General features: G+C 30.2%; 2 protein-coding genes across 2 annotated transcripts; one reads left to right on the top strand and one right to left on the bottom strand.

Annotated features, from left to right (window-relative positions):
- The first annotated feature begins 1,728 nt into the window (after positions 1-1,728).
- Positions 1,729-7,352, top strand: LOC114713566 (amino acid transporter AVT1I-like). Its single transcript, XM_028898241.1, has 3 exons — positions 1,729-2,052; positions 5,374-5,984; positions 6,629-7,352. Exons 1-3 carry the CDS (start codon positions 1,860-1,862, stop codon positions 7,145-7,147), a joined length of 1,323 nt encoding a protein of 440 aa, XP_028754074.1. The 5' UTR covers positions 1,729-1,859; the 3' UTR covers positions 7,148-7,352.
- Positions 7,353-16,987: 9,635 nt separating this feature from the next.
- LOC114713546 (amino acid transporter AVT1I-like) lies at positions 16,988-19,847 on the bottom strand. The gene is made up of 3 exons (XM_028898224.1): positions 19,717-19,847; positions 18,430-19,037; positions 16,988-17,725 (listed from the first exon to the last, which is right to left on the bottom strand). Exons 1-3 carry the CDS (start codon positions 19,805-19,807, stop codon positions 17,201-17,203), a joined length of 1,224 nt encoding a protein of 407 aa, XP_028754057.1. The 5' UTR covers positions 19,808-19,847; the 3' UTR covers positions 16,988-17,200.
- Positions 19,848-25,076: the final 5,229 nt, after the last annotated feature.

The raw sequence follows: 25,076 nt of genomic DNA, 5'->3' as shown, positions 1-25,076 counted from the left end.
CCTAACATCACGAGAAATACACCTACTTACATAACGTATATTTTTAAAATATCCCAAGTCAAACAAGTAATATTTGCATTTTTAACTTTTGTTGTCACTTCCAGATCTTAATGTAAGATCTAGTTTATAGTTTGTGGTTTAAAAATCTAGTTTGCACGTAGTTTAACTTGAATATCAAACTAAATATTATATTAAGTACAGGAAATAGTATAGTGATAATTATGTACAAACAGCAAAAGGATGTGATGTATTGATTTTCATCGTCATATGTGTCTGCCTCTTTATATACCAGAAGAGAAAAAGTGATATTTTAATTTTATATTTATAAGATAACTTGCAATGTTTTAGAATAATTTGTGGATAATTTGTAGAGCATACGATCGTCAAAGAAACAAAATCAAAACTAGAACCTTTTTAGTATGATATATATGGAGTATGTACACTGTACCCATTAGCATATGGCATTGAATAAGAAACCATTATCTTCTCATTCATATGTCGACCTCTCCCACTCTTCGTTTGCGTGTAGATCTTGTTTTTTTCCATATGTTTTATATAATCGATAAGCGTTGAAAGATGTTAAGCATTTATGGTACCCAAGTCAATTTTAAACATTTTGGTGAAAACTTGGTTGCATCACACCCATCTCATTGAAAGCATATGCCCATATCGATTTTCTTCTCATTATTATATACTGATGGAAAAAAGTGGGGAGGGGGGGGGAGAGAGAGAGCTAAAAAAAGGGGAAATAAGATAAATAAAACGAGAAGAGAAATTAAAGATCAGCAGAGGATAAAACTTAATAATAAATTTCATTCAAGTCATAACACGTCTCCAAAATAATGTGTTGAGAGTTATTCATAATTTCAACTTTAACTCTAAAATTAAAGAAAAGCTAATAAAGTTTAAATTTCTCTTGATTTCGGTAAAATATCTGGGAATTGCTTTATATTCTCTCTGAGTATCTGGTTCAAAATATAAGCATTAAATCTTTTAAAATGTGTGTTTTTTTTATAAGCTTTATTTTAGATTTGTTTGATCATTTAATGTATTTTTTCACTTTTATTTTTAATTAATTATATGTCTCTCCTATATTTATTTTTCATGCATTATTCTCTTTCATCTTTTTTTTATTTATTCTTTCTCCCACCTGTCTTGTCTATAAATAAGAGTGTTTTAGAAAAATATGTTACATTTTTTTATGTATTTATGGTTTCTAATCAATTTTGGCTAACTTTTTAAATTTTATAATTTAGTTATTTAATGTTTATATTTTTAAAAGGAGGGAGTAATAAATACCACTCTTTCCTTTCAAAAAATTATCTTGGCATAAGCAGAGTATATGACATCCACCATAGGCGTATAATTTCATTATTTTAATACATTTGATTATTTGATCCAAAAAAGGGTAGGAGTGGACTTGAAAACTGAAATGGTAAAACAATAGACAAGCTTATCATCATAATTCCAAAAATATGGCCCAGGGTGGGCCCCAAACTCTGCAAATAGTCCCTCCAGTTCTGCACAATCTGAAGCCACCCGTCGTACTTATTATTTGATTCGTCAGTGTGTTCCCATTCTTTTTATCAAAACCAAGTCATATTTTATATCGTCCGTCCAAAGAGCAATAAAAGAGAAAGGGGCAAACCCTAAACTTACCCTCATAGATCCGAAGCAATATATTTTCTATTTCATATATATCACCCGTCATCTTTATTTTATTACAAGTTACAGCCATCTTCTTCTTCTTATATATATAAATTATATATTCTGAAGAAGGTGAGATCACCCTGTGGCTGGTTTACAGAGACTTCACCCAAAGAGAGACACGAGATCTTTTCCCTTTCTCGATCGTATCCATGGCTTCAGAGCAAGTTGCTGCAGATACGTCTTCAGTAATCATACCACTTCTGGCTGATGACAAGGCTCTTCTGAAACGGCATGTGGCGGCGACGGCTGCGGCGGCGAAAGGTGGCGATGATCTCCACAGCCTTCAAGTGGGAAATACGTCCTCTTTCAAGACTTGTTTTCATGGGATCAATGCTATTTCAGGTTTCAATGTCTCTCTTTCTCTCTTTAGTTTTTTTTTTTCCCCTTGTTTTGTTTCTGTCTTCAATTATTTAATTTGCTTAATTTGTCCTTACCCTTCATCCAATTCCCCCGCCCCCCACTTTTGTCTTCAATTTGTCTCAGTTTTGAGTTTATCTCTTCATTTCCTTTATTTTCTTTCTTTTCAGTTTATTACCAGCTCTTTCTCTTCAATTTGTCTATGGGTTATTTTCTCTTCACTTTCTTTCTTCCTTTCTATTTGCCTTTCTTTCTGCATTTAAGGTTCAGATCTGCTCCTTGATGCTTAAAGATCCTTAGTCACTATAAAAATAAGGTGTTTTGATGGCAGTTTGAAGCCCTAATAAAAGACCTTAAGTTCGGAAAAACTGGCACTAATTTTGTGGTTGCCTTGAAGAACCGTTCATAAAGCATATGGGCTCTTCGATCCTTTTTGTTTCATAATTCACGTAGTTTGTCACAACAATGCAAACCTTGAAATGGACATAAAATTGTTAGGAATACAAGTCAAAAGAGAGAGCTTAATCCTAAAAGACGATAACTTATTTGGGGGAATGAAGAATCTAAACCACAGCACTTGACCTGTGAGGCTCTCAATGTAAAACTCATAATTAGTATAAAAAAATAAAAAAAATAGTTAATTATAGTTGATTTTTCTAAAATGTTCCTGTTTACCATTAGATTATATATTATCAGTTTATAAGTTTGATAAATTACTTTGAAAAAAAAATAGCAAACAAATGAAACAGAATAAATTGAGATTTTATATTTAGAACTAAATTCAACCCTCAACTAACTTTTATATTAGGCATCCTCAGATGGGGTGTACTTATATACATATATCCCTTAAATAAGATTCTTAGATCCTAGATCTAGTAACATAAGCTATAGCTTTCGAAAATTAAGATTGAAAATAGAATGTCCTGGATGTTCAAGTTAGAAATTGATTGACACTGTTATTGAATTCCATAACGCGATGTGTATCTTTCTATCAGCGGAACCAAAAGCAGTTCTAGAAAGTACCATGCATGCTTCATAATTAATAAAGTTGAAATAATTTCGAAGCAAATTATTAAAGCTTGCTTTTCTTTCTTTTAAAATTTATATATTGCAAAATACGTGGTCGATTTCAAACAGGGAACAAGTGGATCCATTGGGACCTTAAATTTTTCCTTTTTTAGGTCCAGCTGATGATGAGCTGGCAAGACGTATTTCAATTGAATACCAAAACTATTCATATTATTTAAATCAGATTTTGTTCTTTTAAGTTTCAACCAATAAATTTTGGTTTCTCATTTTTTTTAGTCTAAAATATTAGTCCCTATAATTTTATAAAAGCATAAACCATTTTACTCTTAAAAGACTAAAACCCATGACTTGAAATTTGAGAGAGTAAAACTAAAATTCATGCAAGCTTGTTTGAAAGACTAAAGATTGTATTAACCATTTCAAATTTCACACATCAAAATCAAAAAAAGTAAAATTTTATGAATTAAAATTGAAATTAACCCAATATAGAAATTTATGGTGGTTTATTATAAAGAAAACATACACAAAATTCAATTGCTGCATATAATTTCTCCTATTTATTTTATACCAAAATAAAAAAAAACAAGAAAACAAAAAGTTGTTCTAAAAAGGTCCATGTGTATTGCGTATGGGAAGACATAACCCCTAGCTAGGGCTGCTGGCTGAGTATATATAGCTCTGTCAACAAAATTCAGTATTGCTCAAATTTATTTATTAAAATTTCAAAAAGAAAAAAGTATGTTCTGGTAACCAAACAAATATAATATTCTTAAAATTACAATAGACAAATATACTCGCCAATATAATATCATTAGATGGCCCCTACTTGGATATTTGAATCAATCTCTGTGTCATTTCTACACATAAAACGACAACGCACGAAGTGATAGATACATGAATACTGTCTACTTTCTGTCTTTAATTTTAAAATAAAACAAGAGTCTTGTGTATGTGCCGAGAGCTGGGAAGAAAATTAGCGATTTCAATCGAAAAATTATAAATAATTAGTATGTAAAATATTTAATAAAAAGTATAGTTTTATGAGACGAATCATATGTTGTTGTCAACTAAAGTGCGCGCATTATTTGTAGGCAGCCCCAAAAAGTTTGTCTTTCTTTAAATGGCAGCAAATAGGAATCTATTCGTTTAAGCATCTTCACGGATTCAATAATTGAGATGAGTGGATTCCCTTGGCGCCCCTGGGGGTAAAGATGGATTCAAATTTTGTGGCTGTCAAATAATTTTACATTTTTACTTAATATTTTGTTGTGCTGAGATTGTGTTGCTGATTTTGTTTTTTGTTTTCTTTTTATGAATTAAATTAAACGCTTGAAATAATAACTCTGTGATGTGCGATCTGTGCACATAATTCATTTATATATAATTCCATTTCTAATTAGGTTAAATGTATCCATTAGGTGAAAACTTTCAAAAGAAAAAAGAATTAATATGCAAGTCTCTACAATTTTAACTCAATTTTCAGTAAGTCATTGCAGCCCCCCCCCCTCTTTTTATGGAGTCTTTATAGTTTTCTCAATTTTAAGTATTACTCTCTCTGCTCATAATTTGTTAGACAAATGATGTTTGTAGCTAATGGTGTGGTCCACATACAGTCAACATATATATGAAATTATCTTATCACATAACTCTAAATAAAATCAAAATCCATCATATTATGGATTATATTAAATACAAGAAACCAGTGATGAATATAATGATTTTTAATTTTTATATTGATAATAGATCAATTTCATTTCATCATTTTATTCCAAAAAACCTCTCTTATTTTTCTTTTGTTGCGTCTTGCATGTCATTTAGTCACCATCCACATTAACTCTAGGGTAAAGATACAAATTTAGCCTTGATCTTATTTATCAGGTTCATTGATGCAATTTTACCTATGATCTTTGGGTGCACAAAAAAAAAAATCATGGATAAAATTGCACTACTAAAAGGGATTGGGGTGGAACATGCACTTAAGAAAAAGAATTAGCGGCACAATTGCACATTTACCCATAACTCTAACTAATATATTATTATGAGCATAGAAGATAATGCCTATAATTGAGAAAAATTGTTGGTAAAGACCTAATAAAATTTTTTAAAAAAAAACACACACAAGACCTGATCAAAAATCAGTTGAATTTGTAAGGACCCATGAATTAATTTGCCCTAATTATTTTGGTAACTTGCATTGTTTTTGGGTTAAACGATAACTTCTATAGCAGGTTACATATATATGATACAAAACTTGATACTTTTACTTGTGCAATTCAGGAATTGGAATCGTATCAATCCCTTATGCACTAGCATCAGGAGGATGGTTAAGCATATCATTATTATTTCTCATAGCCATTTCCTGCTATTACACTGGCTTACTGGTTCAAAGATGCATGGACATGGACCCTCACATAAAGACCTTCCCTGACATTGGAGAACATGCTTTTGGAAGTAAAGGAAGGCTAATGGTCTCAATCGCCATGAACTCTGAGCTCTACCTTGTGGTCACAGGCTACTTAATCTTAGAAGGAGACAATCTCAATAAGTTGATTCCAAATATTAATCTTCATATTGCAGGCTTCACAATTGGTGGAACCACTCTTTTTGCTGTACTTGCAGCTCTTGTTATTTTGCCTACTGTTTGGTTACAGGATTTGAGTCTTCTCTCTTATGTTTCTGCGAGTGGTGCTTTGGCTTCCACTGTGTTTCTTGTCTCTCTCCTTTGGAATGCTACCATTGATGGAACTGGATTCCATGGAAAGGGAACTACCGCTATCAAATGGAGTGGGATTCCTGCTGCTGTTAGCTTGTACGCCTTTTGTTATAGTGCTCATCCCGTCTTGCCAACCCTCTATAATTCCATGAGAAACAAAAGCCAGTTTTCCAACGTGAGTATTAAATTCTTTCCATTTCTTATTTGTTAGGATGTCTAAGTAAAATGAGGCTTAATAATAGATATTTAACAAGTGAAAAGACTGTAGCCTATGATGTTATGAGGTAAAATGTGGAATCCTATGCTCATTATCGCCCATTTGTTTTCTTCCTGAATTGGCCTTCGCTCCCTCCCTATTTCTAATAGTTATGACATAAATATTGGGCTAAAAAGAGCATCTGAAAAGGAGGAATTTCTTTGGTCTATTATTACAAGAAAGTAAGTGTACACAAGTGGACTTGAATTCATATCCTAATAAGCAATCTCAATATCTTAAACTTTTCTACTTTGCTACTTCTTCCCACAACAATTTACACTTGACTTTTTATAGTAAATTACTACAAAAGAAAATGAAATCCTTTCGCAAGTTGTTTTTATAATAGATTTTGCAATGATCTGTTCCATTTGCAAGAGATGTGTGCAAACTTTTTATTATGAGATTCCGTCACTAATTTTCAATTTTGTTATACCACATCCTAGAGCTAGACAAGTGATTTACTTTGATCCTAAATCTAAGACCCCAATTTCAATTTTTTCATAATGAACTGGTTTAGTTGATTTTCATAGTATCTATAAATTAGTTATTCATTTCTTTTGCAGGTATTGCTGGTATGCTTTTCAGTATGCACTCTTGGATATGCAGCAGCAGCTATATTGGGCTACTTAATGTTTGGGCAACAAGTTGAATCCCAAGTCACTCTAAACCTTCCCACAGGAAAATTCAGCTCACAAGTTGCAATCTACACAACCTTAGTGAATCCCATAGCCAAATACGCCTTAATGCTCACACCAATTGTGAATGCTGTGAAGAAATTAGTTTCATGCCAATACAATAACAAAAGGCTCACACACCTCATTGTGAGTACTTCACTTCTTATCAGTACTGTGATTGTTGCTGTGGCCATTCCTCTCTTTGGATACCTCATGTCTCTTGTTGGAGCTTTGTTAAGTGTTTCTGCTTCCATTTTGGTTCCTTCTGTGTGTTACTTGAAGATTTCTGGAGCTTATAAGACATTTGGGTCTCAAATGATCATCAACTATGGGATTGTGATTATGGGTTTGGCTATTGCTGCTGTAGGAACTTACACTTCTCTCGTAGATATTGTTGGTCATTTGTAAAATCTGTATTATAAAGCTGTGTCGTACGAGAATAATTACCTCTATCTTTGTTTAATTATTTTGATAGTTGTTCAAGAACATGATTTGGTATGTGGTTGTACTTTTTGTTATGATTTTGGTAATTTTTAAATATGTTAGTGTCATTCATGATGCTTTGTACTCTGTTTTGACGACAAGAATATTCGAAGGTGCAAGGTTTAGTCTAGTTACATGCTGATCAACTGATAAAACCCAAAATCTTTCTGGTCATTAATATAACAAATCAATTTGAATACTACCTCCGGTCCTAATTATAAGAGCTAGTTGACTAATTTGAGGAGATTAAGAAATTAAGTTGAGTTAGTTATTTGTTCTAAATAGGTGTTGTCTTTCCTAAAATATTCTTACTAATCAAATGTATTGACTAAAACTATCATTGTTAGAAAGGCTACTTTGAAAAAAAAATGTATAAATATGAGAGACAAAGTGGATTGGGGTCTTATATTTAGGATCAAAATAAAAATCAAACAGAGTCTTATATTAAGGACCGGAGGTAGTATATTAATAAAGTCAAATAAATTAGTTAATTATATTAAATATGATATGATCTCTCTAAAGTACCTCTATCTTGGTTTAATTATTTTGATAGTCGTTCAAGAACATGATTTAGTATGTTTCTAGTTCAACTTGCATTTTTGGTTATGATCTTGTTTTAAATATGTTAGTTTGATTCATGATGTTTTGTGCCCCTGTTTTGACTAGAAGAATAGTCAGCAAGTGCAAGGTTTTAATTAGTTTAATTTGCATATCCTATAGTCTCTTCAATTTCTGAATCAAAGTAGAAATTTGCTGTTATGAGGCGATCAACTGATAAACCATGTAACCCCTCTGGTCCTTGTTAATTAATAGCTATTTAATTAATTCAGATAGATTAAATAAAGTCATATTGGTTTATTATAACAAATAAGACATGATCTACCAAAGTGTACCACTGAATAACATTAGATTATATACCCATTTATGAGTTAAGTAAATTAATTTACAAAAAAATAATAAATATGAGAGATACAGTAAATTAATGTCTTATATTTAGAACTAAATTTAACTCTCTAATTAACTCTTATGTTTTTTTTTTTTCTTGCATCCTAATTAACTCCTATGTTAGAGACTGAAGGAGTACAACACAAATCATGTGAAGGACTAAATCAGTATACAATCAACCACTCATCTTAGTAAAATGCGTATATTATTACAGAAGGATTATATTTTCTAAAATTGCCCAAATACGAGGTAGAGATTGTAGAAAAATTACAAAGACTTGTGCGGATATTGGGCTTGTACGTATAAAAATCGCCCAAAGATTATGGGCTTGTTTGGTTATGTTTTCTATTCTTTTGTTTTCAAAACAATTTTTATAAAACTGTTTTTTAAAACAAATTTTGAGGAAAAAAAACCAAAAAAACATGTTCAGATAATTGTTTTTAAAAATTTAAAAAAAAATACAAATTTTTTTTGGATGATTAATTTTAAAAATTATTTTTAACATCAACTTAAAAATGTAAAATTAATTACTTGAAATCTTATTATAAGGTAAATTAATTTGATAAAGCTGGTAAAAAAAACTAATTTAATAAAAAAATAAAATAGAATGACTAATAAATAACACAAAAAGTAACATGGTTAAAATTTAAATGGACATTGTTTTAAACAAAGTCTCAAAAATAACATCTAATTCAAATTTCTAGTAGAAATTTGATCAGGATATGTTGACATCTCTAATGGCGCTTTGATTAGCTACTCTTAACAAGTTATCTAGATTATAACTTGCACTATCTAAATTTGTGTTTCCTATCAAATTTTTAATTTTTGAATTTGTGTTTACAGTTAATTCCTCCGCCTCTGCCAAATTCATATTTTTCCATTCTGTGAGTAACAAATCAGGTCGACTCGACTGGCGTATATAGTTAAGAATAGCACAATATGCTATCACTATAAGACAGTGTCTTGAGGGCTTGTATGGTGGCATTAATTTTAGAATTGGAAATTGAGTTTTCAAAACTCCGAAACAATGCTCAATCGTCAGTCTTAATAAACGCCGAGGACTAAAACCAAAGAATGAGGGGACGCGAGCACAAGGTTGAAGCATCGGCGAGCACTTCAACCCTCCAAGACTCCAAGAGCCATCGAGCGAGCAAAGAAGAAGTCCTGAAGAAGTCTCAGATTTTTTAAAATATAAAACAAAACTAGAAAGCATCTTAAAATTGTTTTGTGTTTTTAGGTTTTAAAAACAAATCATTGTTTTTTTAAGGAACACTTTATTAAAAATAAGTTCTCAAACATGTTTTTTTTTTAATTTTTTTGTTTTAAAAAAGTTGTTTTTGTTATGAATATTATAACATGTGGATGTCCATCTCCTCTTCTTCCTCTTCCTCTTCCTGTCAACTTCATCATCAACTCCCACTACTTCCACTAGGCATTAATCTTCCACTACTTCATTACCTTTCCACTATGCCTTTAATCTTGTAACTCCCCCCACTCATATTCATGTGGTTTATTATCCACTATCTATCATTTAAGTACCAATGTAACTTATGTGTAAGACTATGCCTATAAATAAGGCATGCCATTGTATTGTGAAGCAAGTGAAGCAAGTAAAGAAATACAATATCATTCTCTCATTTTTTTTGTCTACTTCTCTTCTCCAATCTACTTTCATTGTTGGTTAATTTCATAACACGTTATCAGCACGAGACTCTATCATCAGAGTTCATGGCTCCTAGTTGATACACGTTGAAGTTTTGTTCGTTGAATGAAGATAGTTTGATCCGAAAGTTTGGTAAGATTTCTCCAATTTATTTAAAGCAAATGATGGTTTTGCATATTAACCATATTGATTCATTGGCAATCGAATATTTTATTCATCATATTGAGATATGAAAATTTTTATTTTTTATTTCTTTTCTTATATTTTTATGATCCTACTATCCTTAATACTCCTTGATTTGCTATGAGGTTTATGTTTATCTATAAAATTACTATATATGATTATCATCTCTGATATTGGTTAATTGTTGTCTTGGAAAGGAGAATGTTAAACATATAAATGAATGGCTAATAGCCATTATATTCTTGATTTTGTGATTAGATGGCCAGAAGCCTTCATAGTTCTAAAAATTTTGTTATAGTCCAGAAGACTAACATTTGAGAAAAATGATGATATACTGTTGAAAGCAAGGAATATATCCATAAGAGTGATAAAGAATATGATAACATTGTATCAGTGGAACTGATAACTAAAACTAAAAGGGCAATAATCTTGGGACTTGACTATTGAATCATAATAGCAGAATTAGTAATGGCCCTATGATCAATATGATAAAATTATGAACAACTGTTATAATATGACCAGAAGTCATATAGACAAATATGTATTAGTTCATTGAAAAGCAAATGTTAAAGAAAAATGGTTGTGGAATCAAAAAGACCATGTGATATTATGAAAATATTGAAGCTAATTTTAATGCCTGAAGGCAGTAAGTTGTGAAGAAAGATAGATATCCAAAGTATATATAAAAATAGAAAACATATAAGTATATGCCTAGAAGGCTATGTGTATAATGTTTAATTTTTATTGGTCTTTAAATTTATTGTGATTTGTGAGAAACAAATGTTATAAGAATTTGATATTGTAATATTGATAAGTGTGTGATATAAAACTAAATAGATCAAATAGACTCAAGAGTTACTAGTTATATTTTGTTTATTTATATCTTATTTATGTGATCTGATTTAATATTAGTTTTGAACATTTTAAATGTCTATAGTACCTTGATTAATATTGAGGAGTTTTGAACATTAAGTACTTTACTTTTAAAAGTTCATTTTAAATGTTCTTCATCATTTTTGTGTGTTTTCTATGTGTCTTGTAAGTTAAATCTATGATACTCATAATTATTTGTTATTATGTTAATAATATATTGAAATAGAGTTGTCTTTTATATTCCTCTTAAATTATATAGTTCCTGAAGAACTAGATGTAATAGTATTAATATAGTTCCAGAAGAACTAATACTGATTTTTCTTTATGAGCAGACAAAGTATTGATAGTGAAAAATATGACCCATAGATCTATATCACAGCTTTGGTTCTCCAAAGAGTGTAAATGTTATAGTATAATTGGATCAAAGTCCATAACTATATATGAACTAGGAAGTACTTAGGCTTCCAAGCAAAAGATAGGTTATTGGCTTTAACCTATTTTATGCTAGCAGCTATTTATGAAATATATAAATGAATCATATTTGAATGACTCAATCTTGAGGGGAAAAACTGTTGAAATACAAATATGAGTTGATATTGGATATATTTTTCATATCAATTTCATAAATGGATATCATCAATCATATATTATATTGAAATTATTGGTAACAAAACATGATACAGTAAACCAAAAGTTTACTGATATAATTAGATTTATTGTTGGCATGACTTGTTTGATCATCTTAAACTATATAATTATTGAAGATTATGTATTGATATCCATTGAAGAACCAGAAGATTCTTCCGAATAGCCAACATTTTTAAGAATCCGTATATGCTGCTTGTTCTCAAAGAAAATTGATTATAAAATATTACTAGTTATGTTTTGTTTTCGAATGAATGACTATATCTCTGGAAATATATATGGGCCCATTTAGAAGCACATAAGCCATACAAGTATTTAATATTTGATAGATGCATCTATATAAAATGGTAAGATGTGTGATTGATATTAATTTGCAACCTGAAGTTTGCAAGATTATTTGGATAAATATTTCCAGACTATGTGATTCCCAAAACTTGATTTTAAAGATACTAGTGAATTTATATATCAGGCTTTTAATGTTGAAAAGCCTGCTTAACAAATTGATCTAGCAAAATTATTTGTTGATGCCTCCGTGAATAGCTTGATCAATATTTATGAGAACAAATTTTTCCATTTTAGTGTTGGCATATTTGATATATTGCAGCACTTATAGACATCAAGGCAACAAAATTCTCCCAATGAAATTGGCTTTTGGTCAGGAGCAAGATATTTTCCATCTAAAGATTGAAATGTGTAATATTTATTCTTACCAATCCACCACAATGCACATAGATGGATATTTAAAGAAAGTTGGGACATATGTTGGGTAAGAACCTCCTTCTTCTTGTTTGTTTTTAAATGGAACAAAATAATGTTCCTAAAAGAAGCAAATGGATTTAGGAGACTTATACTACATAATTAGTTGACTGTTATTCAACAAGTTTTCCTAACATGAGGGGGAGAAATTGAGTAGCTGGAAAAGAGAATGCATGGAATGCATTATTACTATTAAATATAGATCCTCAAATATATTAGTATGGACCAGAAGTTCATCAAAATTGCATTCATGAAATATTACAAAATATTTTACTGACTTGAATGAAAATTTTTAAATCTCATATTCCAGCTAAAAATGCTCCAATTATTTTAAATATTAAGACATGCCAGAAGCATGAGAGGTTAATCGGTTCTAATATAAATATCTTGAATAAAGAGGAGCATACAACTTAGAAGTTATATTGAGGAGGCATGTACTCTAGAAGAATGTCAAGACATAACTAATTGTAAAACTCCAGAAGAGGTTCAGGTACCTGAAAAGGAAGAAAGAGATCTCAACAAGTTATGTCACAAAAGAAAAAATGGAACCGAAAAGGTAAAGTTGTCGACAATGATTTTCATAAGAATATCACATGATAAAAAGAGGATATTACGTATAGATCTATCATATAAAGTAGATATAAATTTGGCCAAGAAGAAAAGGAAAAGGGAAAAGATGTGATAAAAATGTTATTTTGATATGTGAAAATGGGCCTGTAGTCCCAACACATATAAAGTTTCAATAGAATATATAGACATTTATGTGAAAATATAGATTTTCACAAATGATTATGATGAGACATATTACTTTGTGGTGGATATAATTTTACATATTTGAATAGTCTGGCATTATGAAATGTGCCTGCTAGATGACCCCTGGATGAGGATCATTAAATAGTAAAATTTACATGATAATCCTTGAAGGATTCAAAAATATGCCAGGAGCATATATAAGAAAATCTTTCAGTATATAAAATATTATGAAGATTAAAATAATTTCAGTATGTATGATCCATTTTATAGTTTTGAATCAAAATATATGAAATTCCCTAAAGAATTTCACTTGTCAGAAGCATACAATTTAAGTTCTTGAGAACAAAGATTAAGTTAAATAAGTTGTCAGAAGCAATCAGGGCGTATGTGGTATAACCGACTAAGTAAATATCGGTTGAAGAAATAATATAAAAATGATCCAATTTGCCCATGTATTTTTATGAAAAGATCTGAAAGTGAGTTTGCTATAATTGTTTATGCTGATGATATAAATATTATTGGAACTCCTGAAGAGCTTACAAAAGCTATGGATTGCTTAAAGAAAGAATTTGAAATGAAGGGCTTGAAAAGAACAAAGTTTTGCTTCGAATTGGAAATTGAATACTTGAGAAATGAAGATTTTTGTGTATCAAATAATTGATACAAGAAAAGCCTTAAAGTATTTTTATATGGATAAATCATATCCATTATATACTTTAATAGTTGTGAGATTTGTGAAGGTGAATAAAGAACTTTATATATTTTGAGAAGGTGATGAAAAACTACTTGGTCCAGAAATACCAAATCATAGGTCCAGAAGTATCATATCATATCTTATCAGTCATACATGACATCACATATCATTTGCTGTTAACTTACTGGTAAGATATATTTCTTCACCAAAGACATTGGAATAGAATTCTAGATTCTTTTCTGATTCACATGCTGGTAATTCCAAATGGAGTATTTATCTCACAATATCCAAAAGATGGTGAAAGATATATCCAGCAAATTCATTCAAATAAAAATCTAGCAGATTTGTTCACCAAGTCACTTCCTATTACAATATTTGAAAAGTTTGTTCATGATATCGAATGTCACAGACTCAAGGATATCAATTGATGTTATCAAGAGGGGGAGTTAATAAACGCTATACTCTTTTTTCCTTGTCTATGGTTTTTTCCCATTGGGTTTTCCTAACAAGGTTTTTAATGAGGCAGCATCAAATAGTGTATCAGTGAATGTGTACTCTTTTTCTTCTACTAGGTTTTTATCCCACAGGGTTTTTCCTAGTTGAAGTTTTTTAACGAGGCACATATATTGTATAATGGACATCCAATGGGGAGTGTTATGAATATTATAACATGTGGATGTCCATCTCCTCTTCTTCCTCTTCCTCTTCCTCTCAACTTCATCATCAACTCCCACTACTTCCACTAGGCATTAATCTTCCACTACTCCATTACCTTTCCACTATGCCTTTAATCTTGTAACTCCCCCCACTCATATTCATGTGGTTTATTATCCACTATCTATCATTTAAGTACCAATGTAACTTATGTGTAAGATTATGCCTATAAATAAGGCATGCCATTGTATTGTGAAGCAAGTGAAGCAAGTAAAGGAATACAATATCATTCTCTCATTTTTTTTGTCTACTTCTCTTCTCCAATCTACTTTCATTGTTGGTTAATTTCATAACAGTTTTCAGAATAGATAAACAAACAAGCCTGACGTTTTTCTTTTGGTGCTAGGTGCCCAAAGGTTACATAGAGATTCATAATTTTTAAGAACAAAAAGGATGACATTTAAGTTTCAAAGGATGAATCCAATAACAATGAAATCCAAAGACTTATTTCTTAAGTTTCAAAGGATTCTTAGTGACAAATCACTGGAAGTAACACATAAAACTTAAATTTCTAATTTGCAATTAAAATCCACATAAAATTTTACAATTAATTAAATTGATATGCGTAACTCATCTTTAATTCTAGATTTTCCCTTCAAACAATGCAAGTTTAAAAATCATTTCTAGAACGAAACGTTTGAATACAACCAATCATATCGTCCGTTGTATTCTTACTTTGTATAATACTGCCTTTGATATTTAATATAGGGTAATACAGGATGAAAGTACAAAAATAACTATACATTTTTACCAAAGTACATTCACCACCATAAGCTTTTATGAGGTGCAAAAGTATACTGCCATTAAATTTGCCAAACGGCCGTTACTTTTTTTTATGGGACTTATGCTAATGTTATGAAAGTATCAAAGTGCTCCTAATTTAGAAAAAAGGGTGAAGGAACAAAAATACCCGCAAACTTTCAGCCAAAGCACGCCAAACACCATGTGTTCTTTTTTGCATATGCAAAAACACCATGTGTTTTGTTTTACTTTCACGGGTACTTTTACACATGTAAAAAAACATATGGTGTTTAATGCACTTTTGCTAAAAGTTTATGGTTATTTTGCACCTTTGCCTTTTTTTTCCTTTTTTAGCAAGGGTATTTTGGTACTTTCATAACACCAGCATGGGTCCTACTATAAAAAGTAACGATTGTTAGACAAATTTAATAGCGGTATCATTTTTGCTCTGGTTTTGCAAGTTTATAAGTATTTTTACATCTTGAAAAAGCATATGGTGGTAGGTGCACTTTGAGTAAGTTTGTATGTATTTTTGCATCGTCAACCTTTTAATATATAAAAGTTAGTTAAGAGTTAAATTTTTTTTAAAATATAAGATCTCAATTCACTTAATTATCTCCCAAATTTATAATTTTTTTGTAATGGATCCTTATTAATTGTACATATCAAAGAGTTTCATGCCAGTGGTAATTCTATTACACATGATTAAATATAGTAATTTAGTAAAGCCAGCACACCTATGTTATAATAACTAACATAACTAATTTTCTTAATATCCGCGAGTTAGTTATCTAGCTTTTATATTAATAATTGGATTTATTATATTTATATATTGATTATAAGGATTAGGATGCTAACTTTAATATCCTATGGGATCGGAATGGATTTGAAAATATTTAAACTCTGACAAGTGGTTTATTTAACAATTAACAAATATAGAGGCTTAACCATTAACTTTTTTAAGAGAACATTTTATGAGATGGAAATGCAATTAGAAAAATTGAATGATTAAAAAGTGATAGTTGAAAACAAATCTCCACATATAGTAAATTGCGTTTTACCGTAGCAATTTGAGCAATTTTTTTCAAAAAGAAAAGATTGAGGAAGTTAGGAAAATATGAGCCCAAGAGTGAGAAAAGATATTAAGTGTGAGACTTATTACAGTGAAAAAAAGGTGGGTATAGAATCTACAATGAAATTACATAATTATTTACAAAAATTGCAAAAACTAAATAAACGAGCAACTTAACGAACAATTTTTGTATTTGGAATGGGAATTTATACAAAGATAACAATTTTTGTTAGAAAAGAATTGGGCCTTCTCTCTTTAGGCCTAAATTCTTATGTGTTTGTTCTGTGTAGTCTTGTTTTTTTTTTTTTTTAAGGAAGCAATAATGTTAAAGTTCTTCTAAGAAATATACTTTTTGAAATTCGAACTTATATTCTCCTCATTCATTTCATCAAAACAACCCTTTTAGGATCCAAGGAATTGCTCCCAAAAAAAAAAACAAACAAACAAAAGCCTTCTCAACTTCAATGTCCAATGGCTTGCTAGGTCTGAGGAAAATAGGAGAAGGATACAATTTTTTAAAAAAATAACAAACAAATGGGATTAAAAGATTTTAATTAATTTTAATTACTTTTTTCTGTTAAAATTTTATAAGCTAATTTGTCCATTTTTTTAAATCGAAATAATTAAGAGTTTCTCACCCCCTCGTTGCTATTCTCCAACCTAAGTAAACTTAAGAAAAACTAATACACAAAAATGAAAAGAAATATATTGTTAAGTGCTATAATCTTAAAACATGAACTCAATCAAGTACCACCAATTTATTGCCTTGACAATCAACAAGAGTTTTTGACAATTTTCATAAAAGTAGTACAAATTCTTGAGATTTCAAAAGAAGCCCAATCTACATATATAAACCCTAAATCAAATCATACTGAAATCTTGATCAGAATTTAAAGCTAATCAAACTTGATAAATCCCGGATTAAATGCCCAATATTAATTACACTTTCAAATGTTTGATTATTTCTCCTAGTGAAGTGTAAGTTCCCACAGCTGCAATTGAAATCCCCATGACAACAATTCCATAATTGACCATCATATCCCATCCAACCACCTTAAACTTTCCTGAAATCTTCAAGTAACACACACACGGGACCAGAAATGAAGCAGACACACTCAACAAAGCTCCGACCAGAGACATCAAATATCCGAAGAACGGCACGGCGAGCGCGACGATCACCGTGCTGAGCAGCAAGGTGGTGCTGAGGACTAAATGTGATGCTTTCTTCTTGCTTAAGCTTGAAGGGATTGTGTTTTTAATGGCGTCCACAATTGGTGTGAGCATCAAAGCATACTTTGTTATGGGATTCACCAACGTTGTATAAATTGCCACCTTTGAACTTATTTTGCCTTTTGGAAGGTTTAAGGTTACTTCTGACAGAACTTCTGAGCCAAACATCAAGTAACCCAGAATTGCTATTGCTGCGTATATTAAGGTGCAAAGTGTGAAGCACACCAGCAGCACCTGAAGGAATAATTAACAGTAATAAAAAGAATGGAAGTTAGTTCGACAATATATTGATTTTTTAAATTAAAATCAATGAATGTATAAAAAAGATAACGGGATACAATATAATAAAACTTTTTTCATAAAAATAAATAATCAACAACAGAAAAAAGAATTACTAACTAAAATAAGATTTTCAGCCATGTGAAAATATATTTATTGGCTTCAAATTTATTTATTTATTTGTCATGAACGATTTAAAACATATACAGAAAAAATTAAAAACAAAAATAATTTTTCTTACTAAAACTTATTAGTTAAAAATTTTATATTTTGTCCTCTTGTAAACTTTTTATTAGAATTTTGTTAGGTTTTAATGCAACAACTATATATAATCTCTCAAAGCACTTGTAAAGATGCTCAACGATAGGGGTGTGTGTGAAACAAAATCGAGACACGCACTCGAAAGGTGACGCAACTTGCGTTAAAAAAATGAGGATATTGATTTAGATAATGTATACTTTGACAAGATATCACACAATTACCTACGCCAAGAAAATAATAACGCAAATACTAACAGCTTTGCACCAACAAAGGTTAAATAAAAAATGGTTTAAATTACAGGAACTCAGCAAAAAAATTGCAAAACTATGAGAAATAAAAATACTACTATAATTTAAATTTTAAAAGAATAAAAATAAAACCAGTACCGGTATACTTACATTGGAAAATTGATGTTTGTTCTTCATGGAAGTGTAAAGATTAGGAAAAACTGGATGAGCACTGTAACAAAAAGCATACAAACTAACAGCAGCAGGAAGACCTTTCCAGTTAATGAGAATGCCTTTACGATGAAACCCAGTCCCATCAAACGCACCGTTGCACAACAAAGCACAGAGGAATATGGTAGAAGCCAACGCCCCAGTGGCAGACACATAAGAAAGAAGGCTCAAATCTTGTAGCCAAACAGTGGGCAAAATAATAAGAGCCGTAAGAATCACAAAACATTGCATTCCATTAATCCTTATCCCTCCTATGTCCACATGTACATGTGTTATCAGTTTGTTGAGGTTGTCTCCTTCCAGAATAAGGTAACCTGTCACTACCAGATACAGTTCACAGTTCATGGCTATGTTCACCATCAACCTTCCTTTCTCCCCAAACGCACGTTGTCCTATGTCGGGAAGAGATTCTATGGAGGGATCTTCGTCCATGCATCTCTTTATCAAGATTCCTGTGTAATATGCTGCGATGGCTATGATGAACAGAAGTATTAAGCTTAGCCATCCTCCTGATGCTAGTGCATATGGTATAGAGACTATCCCAATCCCTGAAACAAACCAAACCAGTATTTAGCATATATACTTATGTAAAACGAGTACAAATTTTTGGGAGAATCACATACCAAAAGCTAGCCGTTGGAGTTTGAGAGCCCAACGCCTTATATGGCCCCTACTTCAAGGTAACTTTTTTGACATAAGACTCATGACAACCTAGTATCTACTACGAATTATTAGGGCATTTTCGAGCATCATAAAACTTATTTGGGGTTTTTCTAACTTGATTGTGCATGACCTCCTTCATTACTAAATATAGGTGTTAAGTAACTAATTTGTAAACATTAAGATCCATTTTAATCATTTGCATTGGAACGTATATACTTTCTTGATGAATAACCCCTTAATTAATAAGTACAATTAATCGGAAAAGTTTAAGAAAAAAAATCATAAATTTGAGAAACAAGAAGTATTGAGGTAATGTATTTAAAACTATAGCAAACCCTATACTAATTCTTATATTCAGAATTGGAGGGAGTATTTACAAAATTTGAATCTTTGACGAAACTTAAAGGGATTCCAGTTTATTTCACTTGAACTCCTCTCACACACACATATATAGTTTTGTGTCAAAGTCTAGTCACATATCTGGCTAGAATCACAATGACGTTGAAGACTAATCAAGAAGTTGGAAGAAACTAAAATGAAAAAAGATGAGAAGTGAAGAAGAACCTGAAATGCCATTGACGCCATGGAAACAAGTTTTGAATAAGGAAGTACCGCGAGAAGAAGGAACATTAGCATCTTCAGGAGAGGAGGGCATGGTGCGTGTGTGTGTGTGTGTGTGTGTGTGTGTGTGTGTGTGTGTTTTGTTTTCCGAGTTGCGCGGAGGTTTATAAGAAACTGGAAGAAGGTAGGAGTAGCGGACTAGTGGAACTGTGCATTGCTCGTTTTAAGGCATGAATTAATAATTACGCACCGCACTCACACCGATCCCCACATGCCATATCTTGTCTTTATTTTATTGCTTTCCCTTTCTTTTTTTCTTTTTTCTTTTTAATTTAAATGTATCATCTCAACACCTAATGTTTCAAAAACTATCATAGTGCATAAATTGCTGTGCAATCTGAAATAAAAAGGTTTTTTTTATATTACAATGGCAAGCCAACAGCTTGGGGGGGGGGGGAGAGCAAAAGCTAAGACCTACAAAACACCAAACTCAACCCCGTGAGATTCGAGGATTCTTGTTAATATGAAGATCTTGTAGGATAATTTACCCTTTTCTGGAGTCCAAGTGTCTATAGTTAGTAGCAGTGATTAATCCCCTCGCATTATAGACTTTCTAAAAAAGCTTTAGTAATAGCCACAAAACCCTCTCCATACCCATTGCAAGGGATTCAATCCTCTAACTAGATGTTTATGTTTAAGAAACTCAGCTAAATGACAACTGTGCTAGGCCTTATGGTTGCTTCTCTCTGAATTTTAACACTTATTCTCATATTGATGGTACATGAAAAATCTCAACAAACTTAGGTTGGCATGGTTAAGGCCAGTTATCATTCTTTAAATGAATAGATGGGGATTTGAATTTGAGAAGATCTAAAAAAAATACTTCTTGAACTTTAAAATTCTAAATTAGTTTTGTTTACTATATTTTGATAGTAATTGACTATCCTTGAAAAGCAAATAACAATATATTTTTGTAATAATTTTTTATTGGAGATTTTAAAATTTAAGAGGTAATTTTTTTTAATTTTCCCTTTGAATTTCTCCTTTACGTATGGAGCAAATTTAGTTGAGAATGTCCTAACATTACACAATGCCAGTGTCCCCTCCTAACGTAGCCAGCAAGGAATTTCCAAATTAGGGTTAGATAACAGGAACACTGAAACACTCGCCAAATTAGGGTTAAGTAACTGTTTTCATCTGTACCTTAAACATACTCCTCTTATCCTATTTATAAGACACTTCTAACATATTTTATATAATCAAGAAAAATCTTAAAATGCATTAACTCTTAATTATAACAACTTTTTAAATTTATTCTTATTTAATATATACACCTTTCACAAAATATAATTATCTACATGATAATAAATGAAGGATGAAATAATACATTTACATTAAAAATTTAATAAAATAACTTATAAATAAGAGTAAAAAAAGTCTTTTCTCTCTATCGTATAAACAAGACTAGAGAAGTGGTTAATATCCCAAAATGGTTTTTAGTACATTGCCATAAAAGGGAAAACCAGCGGTGGGATTAGAAGATGAGAAACAGACGGCCAAAAAATGCCATTAAAGGATGAGAGATCACAGAAAAAGTTCTGATTGGAAGGTTGTCGAGTAGTGTAACCAATGGGACCATTGGAACTTGTACATTTTGTTTGGTCAAATCTGGTGTGCATGAAATCTGTCTTTTTTCCTTGATCTACGTGACAGGTTATTAATTATAGCTAATTATTAAATTAAAGTCGAGAGACATAATAATGTAAAGCTACAATTAATGGATTAATTAATTAATTACTATTTTGAAAAAATATACATATATACTTATGTAAGATAATTGCTGAGTGGTGGGCATTAGCGCCACGACCTCCCCTGGTCATCTGCCACCCCTTGGTTAGGCAGAAAAGACGGAGAGATCACTCTAATGGATCTTCACAAATCACACTTCACCTAAATCTTCATATTTAGAGGTTTTTTTTTTTTTGCCAACATATTCGGATTGTTTAGGCTTCAAAACTTGTCTTTACTTTCATTTTAGAAAATATTTTCCTGAGGAATAATTTTAATACTTGTTACAGCATCTATCATGTAATAATATTTACATACAAGATTGGATTAAAATGTAAACCAATTTGTGAAGTATACGCATCTGGCACTTCAATATTTATTTAGGTGTAACAATGCCCATGAAAATTTTCAAAGGATGCAAAAAAAATCACGACTGTTGATTTAAGCAAATGTTTGTTAATTTTTAGAATATAGAACAGCGCCTACCATTAAAAGGTAATGGATGTTTGCTTAAATAAATTTTTATGACTTTTTTTTTTGCTCTTTGGAAATTTTCATAGATATTTTTACATTCAAATAAATATTATGATGTTAGCTAGGTGCGTATTCATGAGTATTTTATTAACAGATCTTTCACTCAACCTTATAAGCTTTGTTATATAATTATATCAACTATATCAAGGGCTACGGAGGGTGGAGCACTTTATGCTGGTATTGGTTGGTCAAAAGATTATGCTGGTATTGCAATTATTATTTAGGGGATCATCCTAATTTAATTTCATGATAACCACTAACCAGACGCGACCCAAGAAAAAGGTATCATTTCTCTCAGTCCCTCTCATTAAATAGCTAGTATAATAGTGTAATCCAAAAACCTATCACCATCACTATCAGCACCAAAAGAAACTACAACGACAAAACACTAGCGTTTAATTAAATAATAGTACCATATGTTCATTTAAAGGTTAACATAGATAGATTTAACACTCTTTTTGTACATTAAACACTTTAAAATATCTTGTGATGTGTCTAGCACCTGAATTTTTTTTGCTTAATGCATAATGCATCAAAAAGTATTTTGAATACTAAACGCACTTTAAAAAAAAATTTTATGATGCTTGATGTATAAAAAAATACTTTAAAGTATTGAATAAACTTTAAAAAAATTCAGAATGTTAAATATTTAACAAAATATTTTAAAATGCTGGATATTTAAAAAAAAACACTTTCTTTATTTAATAATGATTTAATTTGTGATAAAAGGATTTGTTTCCTCAAAATAATCTTAGATAAAGTGATCAAAAAAGTAGAAGAGGGGTTTTTTTTTGTTTGTTTTATGAAAAAGTGATTGGGATTCTTCGGAAGCATTTATATAAATTGATTATATAAATTGAGATAAAAAAAATTTTATATATTTATTTTAAACTCTATAAAATTATTTTTAAAATTATAGTTTAATCTAACCAAACAAGCATCTTACTTCATAAAGTGATTTGTAATTTATTGGAATTTTTACTTTTTATTTAATATTTAGACAAATATAGTCTCAATTAGGGCATTCTGACACCATTCCAGTGATTATGTCAGTAATTTTGTTTACGTGCACGCAAGAATTTTTAGCTCAGACGAATCTCTGCATCTTCATGACAGCATAGCAGGTCGATTGATATTTCAATTTATTTTTTAAAATAATTTTAATTACTTATTTATTTTATCAAAGTAAAATGTTTCAAAACAAAATCCCAGCCTAATTCATTACAGATTCTGAATGAGCAAATGCCATGACAAAAGTTTCAAAGAAGATTTTATTCGTCTTATTTTTTTTTTAAAAAAAAATACTGGTAGCTTGGTATTCAAATTAGAACCTGCTTAAAATAGTTTTATTCAAATTAGAGTCTGTTTAAAATAGTTTATAAATAACTTTTTAATAATGATTTACGATATACGAAATAAATATGTGAAAGGAATTTTGTCTCAACTTTCATAAAACGTGTTTATAAATGATTTCAATTATGATGATAAACAGGACATTAAACTCTAGTTTTGATAGAAGCGAGTAAAAAATGTCAGATGCGACTGATTAAAAGGGCGTTTAGCAACCTTAAAAAGTGTTCCTAAAAAACATTTTTCCACAAAACGAGACAAACTCCTCTATATATTTATTTCGTAAACCATAAAAATATTTTTAAAACTATGATTTGGTTTCCATCCAAAGGCTTCGTAGTTAGAATATTCTATCCTACTAACACAGTTTTTTTTTTAAAAAAAAAAAATCTCTGACCGAGAAATCAAGCAGATATTCGGTTGCATTACTTTTGAGACATTGCATTGAGTCAAAACCAGGAAAATATGAAGAAAATAAAGCTTTACATAAATGTCGATCAATGAAATCTATTGATGGAGAAAAGTATATAGCAGAGACATAGATCTTTGCAATTGTATAATAACTCATATTTACATGTCAATCTCTGGTATTTATATATGTTGTCCTCTTCTCTTATATTTTATTAGGAGGACTTATTAAACTAATCTCCTTTTTGGACCTATTTATATAAGTTTTTATAAATTTAAACTTGCAATATAATTTTATGTAAGAACTAAGGTGCACATTTATCTTGAAGTTTTCATTTAAGAAAAGTAATGCTGAACATTCAAATAGTGATATTAACTATTAATATTTTAATGTAATCAGTAAAAAATGCTACAATTTTATACTTTCAGAGTAAATTTATAATCAAAAAATTTTTAGGTGCTTAGCGCTCTTGAATGAAAGTTTTTAAGGTAAAATTATCATGTAATGTAGCAACTTTTTCCTATTACCATTAGGAAAAATAATAAAAAAAGAAGCTAAAAATTATTAAATTTTAAACCAGGTTTGGTAATAACACTTTGTTTAATGTTGACAACATTGAATTTGCAAATGATAAGAAATTTTTGATAATATTTTTTGTCTGGTATTTACAAATTTTTAACTTCTTTTTCTAAAGTTTTTAAGGTAAAATTATCATGTAATGTAGCAACTTTTTCCTATTACCATTAGGAAAAATAATAAAAAAAGAAGCTAAAAATTATTAAATTTTAAATCAGATTTGGTAATAACACTTTGTTTAATGTTGACAACATTGAGTTTGCAAATGATAAGAAATTTTTGATAATATTTTTTGTCTAATATTTACAAATTTTTAACTTCTTTTTCTGTCATTAACACATATCAATCATCAATTATCAATCAATCAATCATCAATCAATTAATCACCAATCAATCATCAATTATATACTTAAAATCTTGTAATACGTGGTGCATTTAACAATGGATTGGGTAAAGTTTAACAACTAATAAATACTTTTAATACCACAAATTAAAAAAATTAAGTAAATATTTTCAAGGCCATTGATGTGGTCGATATTACAAGGAAGAGAATGGCTCAAAGTTAAATGCATAATAATATCTATTAATTGAAATATTAATAGTTTATTTTTTTGCCTTTGTAAATATTAATAGTTTAATATTCTAATAATTTATATTGTGTGTAATCATAAAATCATATTGTCAATATAATTATTTGAAAGAAAAA

Source organism: Neltuma alba, unplaced genomic scaffold (genome assembly GCF_004799145.2).
Source record: "Neltuma alba isolate B1F8T4 unplaced genomic scaffold, ASM479914v2 tig00001898_pilon, whole genome shotgun sequence".
In the NCBI taxonomy this organism is placed as follows: Eukaryota; Viridiplantae; Streptophyta; class Magnoliopsida; order Fabales; family Fabaceae; genus Neltuma; species Neltuma alba.
Note: the sequence above shows the minus strand (reverse complement) of the source record. Positions and strands in the feature narration are given on the sequence as shown.

What these genes read in the sequence shown, in the direction of transcription:
- LOC114713566 (XM_028898241.1), top strand. Translation starts at nt 1,860, where the DNA reads ATGGCTTCAGAGCAAGTTGCTGCAGATACGTCTTCAGTAATCATACCA. An exon ending in TGGGATCAATGCTATTTCAG is followed by an intron (nt 2,053 to 5,373) that starts GTTTCAATGTCT and finishes TGTGCAATTCAG; the next exon opens with GAATTGGAATCGTATCAATC. An exon ending in ACAAAAGCCAGTTTTCCAAC is followed by an intron (nt 5,985 to 6,628) that starts GTGAGTATTAAA and finishes TTTCTTTTGCAG; the next exon opens with GTATTGCTGGTATGCTTTTC.
- LOC114713546 (XM_028898224.1), bottom strand. Translation starts at nt 19,807, where the DNA reads ATGCCCTCCTCTCCTGAAGATGCTAATGTTCCTTCTTCTCGCGGTACT. An exon ending in TGGCGTCAATGGCATTTCAG is followed by an intron (nt 19,038 to 19,716) that starts GTTCTTCTTCAC and finishes GGTTTGTTTCAG; the next exon opens with GGATTGGGATAGTCTCTATA. An exon ending in ACAAACATCAATTTTCCAAT is followed by an intron (nt 17,726 to 18,429) that starts GTAAGTATACCG and finishes TTATTCCTTCAG; the next exon opens with GTGCTGCTGGTGTGCTTCAC.